The following is a 12,329-nucleotide window of genomic DNA, read 5'->3' as shown; positions in this document are numbered from 1 at the left end:
GATTGAATTTTTTAAACCATATATTTGTAACCTGAAACTTTTATGGAAAGTTCACCGTTGTATATATTTATGAATAAACTGACATAAATAATACTAATATATTACCGGTAGAAACTATATACATATCATACAATCATACACAGATCAATATTCTCATTTTAAAAAGAAGAACATGTAAATTTTTCAAATTCAAAGAAAGCATGAACACCTTCTATTAATTTCCTTCATCAAACCAGGAAGCAATCTTTTTGCTTTAAATGTAATCATAAAGAAGATGCCTTCGCCCTATGTAGATACACACACTTGGAAAATCTGGCCTATATATATTAAATCAAAAAATGATTTTTAAAAACACTAGAAACATAAGATTATTAAAAAACCCTCACTTGGTCAAAACCAAGTTGCTCAGAGCTTCACCTCATTAAGACATTTCTTTTAAACTGTGGAAATAGAAAATAATGCTTATAATCACTGGATTTAATTAGAAAACCTAAGGAATAGCACAGAGGACCACAGGGGCAGGGAGGGAAAACTGAATGGGAAGAAATCAGAAAGGGAGACAAACCACGAGAGACTCTGGACTCTGGGAACCAAACCAAGGGTTACAGAAGGGCAGAGGGTGGAGGGATGGGGTAACCGGATGATGGGTATTAGGGAGGGCACATGTGGAGATGAGCACTGGGTGTTTTACACAACTAATGAATTGCTAATGATGTACTATATGCTGGATAACTGAACATGATAATAAAAAAAGAATTTTCTTAATAAAATAAAATAGGAATAAGATTAAAAAAAAAAAGAAAAGAAAAGAAAAAACCAAAACGTATAAATCCTCAAATAGCTCAGTGATGGAAGAGACTCTGAAAAGTAATCTGACTGGAAGTCGTGAGGCCTGGGTATACCTCTAGCCAGGAGGCAACCTCAAACTGGTCTCTGATGCTCTTCAGGCCACAGAGTCCTTGCCTACAAAATAGTTTAAGTTAGTCTAATTTCTAGAACAGCTATAATATTCTTCTCAGAGTTAAGAATCTGTGTGATTGCATAGTTTAATGCCCTACTGAGCTACTTGTTAATGTTATAATAAATGAAAACATTTTCACTATTTTAGTAACTTAGAGAAATTTCCCTTGCTCTGCAATACCTACTTACAAAATGAACATGTGCTCTAAAGGAAAAAACCTGAAAAATGGGCTTAAGTGATTTTTGCATACAAAGAGAGGTTCTAATAATTCAATACCACATGGTAGGGAAGGCTTCATTAAACTTATCAAAAATTAATGTTTTCTTGAAAAAGCAATACACACCTTGGCTTGTCCATTATAATCATCATCTAAAATGTTGAGAGAATTTGACACAGTAGTACCACGAAAAAAGCGTGAAGATCTAAGATACCGTTGGAAACTTAGCAACCTTCTGATATTCCTTGCAGACACAGAAACTTCGATTTCAGATTGAGCTGAAATAGAAGAAGTAAAAGGTGAGTAAAGCAAGTCAAAACTGTGCATACACTATCTTTGTATCATCCCTTTCTAGTTATATATAAATAAAAATAACTCATTATACCACATTTCTGGGAGAGAAGAAATACTTTATATTTTCAACTAAAGAACTAGGAATGAAGGGGTAAATGGTCAATTTTGACAGTACTTAGCTAATAATGAGTGTGACTGGATTAATAATCGGATTTATTTTTTTTAAAACTCTGAAGAATTATTAACCTCTCATTCCATTGCTTGAGTATACTATATAAACTTTATGGAGCAGAAAGATAAAACCTTGTTTATCTATCCTTCATAGTGAGGAGCCAGGTCCCAAGTTTAATCCTAATGAGGTATCATTTCAAATACTAAGATAATTTTACTTAGAGGAAAAGGAGATGGGCTGGAGAAATAAGTAATTTCTAGTCTATAAGAGTTCTACAGAATAGGAACCAAAATCCTGTAAGATAGAAAAGCTCAAGAAGGAGCAAGTCTGACACAACCATTTTTTCCCCTCTAGTTTTAGAACAAACCAGAGTGTTTCCTTAACCAGATGAAGTAATGGACTTGGGTTAAAAGCCACCTCCCAGGGAACACATGTTATCTTCAAACTCTAGAATCAAACTAAATTCAGTGAAATGTTCATAAAATAAAACACATGAAAATGGAGACTAATGATCAACAACTCATCACCTCTCATCTTAACTTCTATTAGATTAAAATCACCATGTAGAATGGTAGGTAATCAAACATACTCTCCCTTGTGTGTCCAGTCACTATCTAACTCCTTTATTAACCTCTAGTACTTCTGTTTTCCTATCTATAAAATAATGGCAAGAATATCTAATTCAAATGGTGCTAGATTAAATGAGATAATGTATACATGAGGTAGATATGTAATAGGTTTTAAGTAAATGGCTGCAGTGTAGAAGATGATAAAAATTGATGTTGAAGCCACTGTATGCTTCCAGGTAATTATCCTAAGTTCCCAGTCTATTCATGTTGCTCTAAATATAAGCATCTACCAATTCCTCATCATCTTAAAATAAACTCCATCTCATTCTGGAAGAAAAGGTTTCATTCATGCTCCAGGTTCTAGCTCTCTTCAGATTTGACTCAGATTTGATTATAACTGCTTATTTACCTGTCTCTAATAAATGATGACCTCCAATGTAAGCAAGAACTATCTTCAGCTCTTTATTCCAAAGCCTAATAATAGCACCAGGTAGATATGTGAAAAATATACTAAATAAATGCATCCTATTTTTGAAATACCTGATGAGTTTTCAGATTCCCATATACTCACATAAGCCAGAAACAAAATAATATACGCTCTTATGTACATATTTCACAATGTATTCATTTTTCATTCTACCAAATCTAAAATAGAAAGTATCTACAACAACTGTGGAATCAAACTCCTGGTCTTTATCAATGTAACTTACAGTAAAAGGACTGGAACCAAAATGGTAAAACTATTAATATCAAGTGATATTGTCCAAGTAGAATTAGCAAGTTTGAGGAAATTAAGGTAGACTAAATTCTGTGAAAACAATGTTCCCAAGTGCTTTGCAAAAAGTTCCTCATTTAGTCCTTAGTAATCTCAAAAGATAAATATTATCCTTCACTTTACACATGAAAACACTGAATCAATAAGAGATTAAGTAACTCGCCCAAGGTCACACAGCCAATACAGGATGCAAGTGGATTTTAAAACACAGAACTGTTTGCTTATAAAGCCTATGTCCACATTATGACTCCTAAGTTTTTATATCTCTACAGTATTATTTATTGATTATTAATTGTAAAAATTTTGTGTATAAAATTATTCAAAACTGTGTTTACTTAGACGAAAGCATGCAGAAAAAGAAACAGAGGGGGAAAATGCTATTGTATAAGAATTTATGCCTGATATGATCCTTCTAGTCCTATTCTTAGAAAAGAGCAAATCTGGAAGGGACAGAGTTGAATGGTACGAATATATGGGGAGCAGATGAGATCTAATTAATACGATACTAGCACTACCATCTCTTGTGTTCATAAGGCACCCTACAGTTTTACAAAAGTGCATTCCATTCACATCAGCTATCCCATTCAGTAATCAGAATAATATGAAGATGACAAGATTATCACCCCATTTTATAGTTACAACCTTAAAAACCAAAGTAGAAATGCAATACAATTAATCTGTAGGAGCTAAAGCCCTTAGAAAATTCTAGAAAATGTTGCAGAATACATGTATTCTATCCATTATGGAAAAGTAACCTAAAAGAGTTCAAGGTCATGAGCATGCCTTCATGAGCAATCCATTCAATTTATCTTAAATCACACACAAAAGGTAACAATTTTATCACTGGCAATTACACTGCATCCCAGTGTGCGTGTTTGCATGCATGTATACAGAAGTAACAGTAGCATCGCTGCTTTCAAATTCTATATCCAAACTCATGCACCCCAGAAATAAATGTGAGAATCTCTTTGGGAGGAGAGCTGCACAAGGACCAAAAAATTAATGAGCTTCATTTGAGGGGAAAACCCTAATGACTCAACACACTATGCTGAGTCCTCCTATCAACACAGCAGGATTCACAGTGTCAATGGTTAAGACATCTGGCAGCCTGGTAGCCAGAGCCCTATTCACAAGATCAGAGCTGTATGTGCCTGCTTTACTCCTATTTTCTGGGTAATTTCTGACAAGTCACAACCTCTTGTTGCCCCATTTTCCTTAACTGAAACAAACCAAAACAAACCAAAACAAACAATTAAACATAATTCATGTCTTCTGTTTCCCAGAGTCCTGAAGTTGGTACACATTATCCGGAATTCTGGTTTGACTATACTGAGTTGAGAATGAATATTAGACACTGACTCAAGGGAAAATGCTCTCTCACAAGAGCCTAGAACCATCCAGCAAGACTAATCCCATAAATAACCTATACAAAGGATCAGAAACAGAGCTTCATTTAACCACAGAACCAGACTTAACAAGTACTGAGTATTTCACAGACAACGTAAGAAAGGGGAGAACCTGTCCAGATCAAACAGCAAATCACCAAAAAAGTGTTTTTCTTCACTTAGAAGGCCTGGGGAAGATTACTTAAGAAGATTACATTGTGGAAGACTGAAAATCCCATAAGATCCTATAAGAGACAGCAGCTAAAACTACCCCTAAGCTTTGCCTAAGACTTTATGTCGAACCAGAATTTGGGAGAAAAGGGAAGAGAACATTGATTTTTCTATTAGGCTAGTTATTGAATATGTCATGCATTCACATGTCTAAAAAAATGGAAGATGAAGCAAGATGGGACGAAGAAAAGCAGGGAAAGAATACGAGGAGGAGGGACAGAGGGAGAGAAGGCAAAAGGGAACACAGCGAAAAACCTAACCCTACCGAATCATCCATGCAACTACGTCCTAAGCCCTCCCCCAAAGGGGGGGGAGTATTCTGTGTACCTTTCCTGAGTTTGGTCAAATGTAAGAAACATCCCATACTATTTTTGTACTTCTTTTACATAAATGGTAGCATATTCCATTGTATGTTCTGCACCTTGCTTTTTCATTTTTCTTAGCGTTCCGTCCCTACCGGTACACAGAGACCTTCCTCGTTCTTTCACAAGGTTGTAAAGTATTCCATAATATGGATGGACCATAATCTATTGAACCTTTACTGAACAGCATTGCTACAATTTTTAAATCTTCAAAAAGACCTTCATTTTGTGAAATATGCTTATATTTCCACTTCTTGATCTGTCAGCTTAGGGCATTGTCCTTTAATATTTTATCACACATGAGGACACCACTCTATACTCTACCTTCCCTCCTTTTTCCTTTCCTAATGTTAGTTAGCAGAGTACACACTTTTCCTTTCATTCCAATTCTCACTTTAATCTTTTGTTTGTTTTGGTTCATCCTTTAGCAGTTTCTTCAGGGCTCATGAAAACTATGGAGCTCATAAACAACTTCTTTCGGTAGTCTTTGTATTTGACAGACAGCTAGACTGGATATAAAATCTTGGCTCTCGTTTTCCTTCTTTGAGTGAAGACAGGAAAATGAAGGTATTGATTCATTACTTTCTGGCACTGAGATCTGCAAAGTCTGAGCAAACGAATCTTTATTTATAAGTGATATGGTTTTTTGGCATGGGCATCCAATCTCTCTTGATCTTAAAGTCCAGTGACTTTGCAAGGATATACCCCTACTGTTAATCATTCGGGGTCATTTTCCCCAGATACAAGGGGTGCTCTTTTTATATGTAAATTTAACTCTTCTGTTACTTCTGAAGAGCTTCCTTGAATTATATCTCTAAATACTTGTGTTCCACTATTTTAGCTTTATTATTCTGAGACTGGACTGTTCTGTCGAAATGCCTTTACCTATCATCTGTATCTCAATTCCTCTCCATTCTTTTTCATTTTTTATTTGTTTGCTTTCTCATTTTTCCCATCCAAGTACTAACCCTGCCCAACCCTGCCCAGCTTCTGCGATCAGATGAGACTGATCTCACCTGTAGGGGAGGATGGCCGCGGACTGCTGTTCTCATTTCTACCTGTGCCCATTACCTTGGTTAGTGCGTATTTTACACTTTGTGCTCCTACCAAGTGCCTTCACTTCTGTGATCTATTTAAACATTCACTTCTTCTTTTTTCCTTTAAAGATTTTATTTATTCATTTCTCAGGAAGACACAGTGAGAGGGAACATAGAGGGAATGAAAGAGGGAGAAGCAGGCCTCCCACTGAGTAGGGAGCTGAATGCGAGCTCAATCCCATGACCCTGGGCCGCGACCAGAGCAGAAGACAGATGCTCACTGACTGAGCACCCAAGCGCTTTTTTTTTTTTTTTTAAAGATTTTATTTATTTGAGAGAGACAGAAATAGCGAGAGAAAGCATGAGCAGGGAGGTGAGGGAGAAGCAGGCTCCCCGCTGAGCAGAGAGCCCGATGCAGGATTCGATCCCAGGACCCTGAGATCATGACCTAAATCAAGATGGCAGAGGCTCAACCCACTGAGCCACCCAGGCCCCCCTCTATTCAACTTTTTTTCAACTACTTCTTGATTCTGAATGTATAGGTTTCAGCTACTTTCGTTGTCTTGCCTTATTTATCATCTAGTCCCCGAGTTCTTCAATTTGTGCTTTACAGTAAAGCTATTGCTTCATTTAATTTTTAGAGCAGCAGAAAATACAGTCAGTTTTCATTGGCTTAAAGGCAGCATTTTCCTGTGAGCTGTTCTTTAATCATTGCTAACTAAGCTCTGCTATTCTCTTCTACTGCTCTGCATAATTCAATGACCCGATGGGCCAGTTTCTTTTTTACAAGAATCATCACTGAATGCACTAAATTTTTGTGAACTAACACTCTACACCATTTTTTTTTTTTTAAGATTTTAAGTAATCTCTGCACCCAACAAGGGTCTCAAACTCACAATCCTGAGATGGAGAGTCCCACGTTCTTCCAACTGAGCCAGCCAGGTGCCCCTACACCACACTCTTAATAGGGATAGAAGTAAAGTCTTAAGAGAGGGCAAAGGAGCTCTCTCAGCTTCCTTACTCAAATGGATATCTCCTTTTCTGCCAAAGAGACAGACTGCTTCTTACAAACATATCTCTGCTCTTTCTGTAATAGAACCTGGGGGAGTGTACCTAACTCTGCTCAACCCAGATCACAGACCAGATGAGGCAAGTAAAATATTCAACCTTATACTTTCCGGTGAGCCCCTAAGAGAAGTTTATTAAGACTTCTTTTGTGGCTTATGGTCTATTCTGGATAATGTTCATGTGCATGTGAAAAGAACATGTATTCTGCTCTAGGGTGGAGAGTTCTGTATACATCTGATAGGTCTGACTGATTATAGTGCTGTTTAGGTCCTCTAATTCCTTACTGATCTTCTGTCTCATCATTCTACTCATTATAGAAAATGTTTATTAAAGTCTCCATTAGCATAAAATTTCTCCCTTCAATTCTGTCAGTTTGTGTTCATATATTTTGGGGTTCTGCGTTTAAATATATATATGTTTATATTTATGAATTTATAATTTGCATCTTCTTATATATTTATCAATGTATAATGTCCTCTATCTCTTGTAATTTTTTTTTAATTTCAAGTCTACTTTTTGTGACAATAATAAAGCCACAAAGCTCTCTTTTGGTCACTATTTAGATGGAGTATCACCCCCATCCTTTTACTTTGAACCTCTCTGTTTCTTCATACCTAAAGTCAGTCCCTTCTATACAGCATATAGATGGACTCTGTGGGTTTTTTTTTAATTTAGTTTGCCAATCTCCACTTTTAAGTAGAATTTAATCTATTTACATTTAAGGTGATTATTGATAAAGAAGGATTTACTTCTGGCATTTTGATATTATTTTGGGTATGTTTTGTATGTTTTTGTTCCTTAATTCATCAATTATTGCCTCTTTTTTTTCATTTAGCTGGTATTTTGTAGTGTACCATTTTGACTCCTTCTTCTTTCCTTCTCTGTATATTTTTTAGTTCCATAGTATTATTTTGGGCATTACAATTAATGTCTTCAAGTTACAACAACCTAGTTTGCACAGTACCAACTTATTATACAAACACTCCCCACTCCGATATTCTCCAACTGTTCCATTTTACCTTGCTATTGTCATAGACTGCATCTTTCCTGTGTAAGCACACACAGATTTATAAAATATTAACAAACCAGATGTATAATACTACTTTTGTATTTACCTATATAGTTACTCAAGCTGGTATTCTTTACTTCTTTTTATGGTTTCAGGTTATTCTCTAAGGTCCTTTCAGCTCATCCTGAAGGACTGCCTCCAGCATTTCTTATAGCACATGTTTACTGTACATGAACCCCCTCAACTTTTGTCTGGAAATGTATCTCTTCTGCATTCATGAAGTATAGTTTTGCCAGAAAATTCTTGATGGCTAGCCCCCTCCTCCTTCAGGATTCTAAATATGTTATCTTACCTACCCCTTCTGGCTTCCAACATTTCTATAATGAGAAATCAGTTGTTAATTTTACTACGGATCCCCTGTTATGACAAATTGCTTCTCTTTTGCTGCTTTCATAATTCTGTTTTTGGGTTTCAACAATTTGACTGTATTATGTCTCAGTGTGGATCTCTGAGTTTCTCCTGCTTGGAGTTCACTAAGCTTAGATGTATATATTTCATGTTTTCAGATTTGGAATTTTTCCATCTTCTCTTTTTTTTTTCCTTCAAATTCCTTTTCTGCTCCTTTCTTCTTCCTGCTACTGGGACTCCTAGATTCATACATTGGTACATATGATGATCTCCCACCAGTTTATTGGGCTCTGTTCATTTTTCTGTTTCTCAGTTTGAATCATTTCAATGGTCTTTAAGTTCACTGATCCTCTTCAGTCTACTCAAATCCGTTGTTGAATCCCTCTAGTGAATTTTTCATTTCAGTCATTATGCTTTTTAGCCCCAGAATTTGTTTGGCTCCTTTTTGTAATTACTATCTACTGAGATTCTGGTTTTGTTCAGACAATGTTTTCCCGAATTCCTTTAGTTCTTTGTCCATGGTTTGCTTTAAGCATTTAAGATACTTGATTTAACATCTTTGACTAGCAATTCCTAAGTATGGGTTTCCTCAGGGGTGGCTTCTGTGAAATTCTCCTGTTGTATGTATAGGCCATACTCTCTGGTTTCTTTGTATATTTTATAGTTTTTTTTTTTTTTTTTTGAGAAGACGATAGTTTGACTATTATACTGGAAATCTATTCTCTTACTCCTCCAGTACTGCTTACTTTTGCTTATTGTGGGCTGAAGCCATCTGTTTTGACATTTTCAAACTATTTTCACTTTTGCATATCTATTTGCCTTTGTGTGTTTCTTGTTGTGTGTGGTCACTGAAGTTCCTGATCCATTATCTCTGCAGTCATTGCCAACACAGTGACCCAACACAGATTTCCTTAAATGTGTGGCTCCAAAAGGAGGAATGGAGGGGAGGAACAGATTCTTTAAATCTTCCAGTAGACTGTTGGGTGAAATCTCTGCAGCTGAAAGGCTGAAATGAGGGCAAATATCTGTGCTTAGCACTCAGGGATCTGACAGACTGACTTAAACATAAAACTCCAAAGTTTTGGAGAACAAAGTCCCCAGTGCCTACCCTGGTTTCAGCAAGCCCCTCCAGGAATATAGGCCACTGTCCCCAAAGGATAAAGGGCTGAGGAATGGGGAATGATCACTGGTTTGTCCACGAACTGCCAAATAGCAGCTTCTTCCTTCATCAAGTACTCCCAAGGTTCTTGTAAGTGTCCAAACAGGATCCAGAGACCGAAATAGTAGACTCTGGTCTTTTTCTCCAGTTTAGTGGCTGCTTTGGTAGAGAGATAAACCCCTTGATCTTCCTACCCTGTCATTTTGAGTGAGATCTGACCCTTTCTTTTAACAAGATGTGTTTTTCTTGGTCCTTTCTGGAAGCAGCTGCCCTAAACCATCTCTTCTGCTCAACCAAAGTTTGAAAGGGAGGGAGAATTTGCATGGGAAGACTTATCTGTATAGAAACAACCAATGTTAACAGTCTGGCACTCTGGATATTTTTCTATGAATCATTTTCTATATGCATGTGTATGTCTAGTTTTTCTTTTATCCAAGACAATTCATAGTAATTTTTTACTTACAAATTCATGAACATCTTTTCAATAAGTAACATAAGTACCATCATTAGGGCACCTGAGTGGCTCAGTGGGTTAAAGCCTCTGCCTTCGGCTCAGGTCATGATCCCAGGGTCCTGGGATAGAGTCCCACATTGGGCTCTCTGCTCTGCAGGGACCCTGCTTCCTCCTGTCTCTCTCTCTGCCTGCCTCTCTGCCTGTGATCTCTGTCTGTTAAATAAATAAATAAAATCTTAAAAAAGAAAATAAGTACCATCATTACCTTTTTACTAGTTATATATTATAAAATTATTCTAAAGTATGAAACTATCATACTTAATCTTTTTGCTTTTTGGCTGTCTCTAACTTTTATTTTTCTTACAATTCTGTAATAAACATTCTTTTAAAAAAATACTTATTTATTTGACAGAGAGAAAGAGAGAAAGCACACAAGCAGGGGGAGTGGCAGGTGAGGGAGAGGAAGAAGCAGGCTCCCTACCAAGCAGGGAGCCCGACACAGGACCTGATCCCAGGACCCTGGGATCATGATCTGAGCTGAACGCAGATGTTTAACCAACTAAGCCACCCAGGTGCCGCTCTGTGATAAACATTCATAGAACTAAATCTTTGCACAAATCCTGGTTTGGAAAAAACCCTCAGAAGTAGAACAAGCACAAAAGAGCACATTTCAATGGCTTCTAAAACACACTGCCAAACTGGAGAATAAGTTTTCTAAAAGAAAATTAGAGAGGCTTCCAGAACTGTCCTAGGATAGCTTCCAAAATGTGATCTAAGAAAAGGCATCAGTGACTATAAATCAAGGATGAAGCATGATGATGTCATTTTAAGATGGAAATTTTTAGTTTCATCAGGTTTGCTCTCCTCCCATTCTTCTCCCTTGCGCGCGCGCACACACACACACAAATCGATTCCCCATAATGATCAGACATAAAATTCTTATACTGAAACAAGAAAAGAGCACTGCAGGGGAAAAAAAAAGAATATCAAGTTAACTAAATAATAACTAAAAACTATAGTTATCATTTAGGGATGATAACTACAAATAGTTATCATTTAGGAATATATAAAAAAGGTTACATGGGGAACTAGAAACAAGAATGAGTGACTGTGAGAATTTGATCAGTACTCTTCACTCAGACAATTAACTAAAAAGCTCACCCTCTGACCATACCACATAAAATCTGACCCTACTACCAATACCGTCCTGAGCTTGTTCTGTAACTTGAGGCAGGCACTAGTTATTTCATGGCAAAACACACAATAGATTAAAACCGTCTTTATTAAAGCCCAGCTTCTACCAGGCTAGGACTATTTATTTTAAGTCCCAGGCTTGTTCTAGTTTACATGGTTACCTACATTCCAAACCAGCTTAGAAAGCCAACAAGGCTCACTGAATTAATCAAGTTACTATTAAAGAGCTGTTAGCTCTGCTGGTTCTCTTCTAAAATATCACATTACCTCACTATGTGACCATGAACAAACTAATCAGCCTCCAAAAACTTAGTGAGTGTTGTTACTAAATGTTCATGGGAGTTACTTCCAGCCATCCACTCTTAGAGTCTCTGGGCCAAAAAACTGAAAAGTGGGATAGGAAGCACATTAAGAAGCAATTTTCCCCCCTAATACTAGAAAGTAGACAGGAATACAAGCAATAGGTCAAGGAAACAAAAGGGCTGGAAAATCACACACGTTGAGCAGTATTACTCCCGACAGTCCCAGACTCTCTATCATCCAAGTTGCATGGCATAGGATGTCACTGATACTTAGTTATTAGACAAAAATGTTTTTAACAGAAAGTCTTGGGATCTTGAGACTTGATCGCTACTTGCCGTAATGGTCCACAAGAGGGAGCCCTGTAGTCACTGTATCTCCACCTTAAAGTCGTAAAAATCAACTTAGATGCATGCATGTAATCACGAATTATCCTTGGAGATTATTTAAAAAATGTTTTTTAAATTCAGTTCCAACTCAAGCCTAGGGCAATGTCATGCTGAATGGTAATGGAATAAAAAACCTGGGGGAGCCTGGATTGCTCAGTGGATTAAATAAAGCCTCTGCCTTTGGCTCAGGTCATGATCCCAAGGTTCTGGGATCGAGTCTCGCATCAGGCTCTCTGCTCAGCGGGGAGCCTGCTTCCCTTCCTCTCTCTCTGCCTGCCTCTCTGTCTGCTTGTAATCTCTGTCAAATAAATAAATAAAATATCTTAAAAAAAAAAAAAAACCCTG

General features: G+C 37.0%; 1 protein-coding gene across 4 annotated transcripts in view; it reads right to left on the bottom strand.

The window, feature by feature from the left end:
• Window positions 1-12,329, bottom strand: part of PDE7A (phosphodiesterase 7A) — a 123,055-nt gene that overhangs the window by 26,922 nt on the left and 83,804 nt on the right. For all 4 annotated transcript variants that reach the window (XR_014308364.1, XM_082719135.1, XM_082719137.1 and 1 more), the window contains exon 4: window positions 1,305-1,456. Coding sequence is in view for 3 of the 4 variants with exons in the window: in XM_082719135.1 (XP_082575261.1) it covers window positions 1,305-1,456 (152 nt within the window). In the remaining variant the exon portion in view is untranslated. The remainder of the gene's footprint in view (window positions 1-1,304; window positions 1,457-12,329) is intronic.

The sequence above is a fragment of the Mustela nivalis genome, assembly GCF_964662115.1.
Source record: "Mustela nivalis genome assembly, chromosome: 2".
Classification (NCBI taxonomy): Eukaryota; Metazoa; Chordata; class Mammalia; order Carnivora; family Mustelidae; genus Mustela; species Mustela nivalis.
This window is presented reverse-complemented; position numbering and strand designations above follow the sequence as displayed.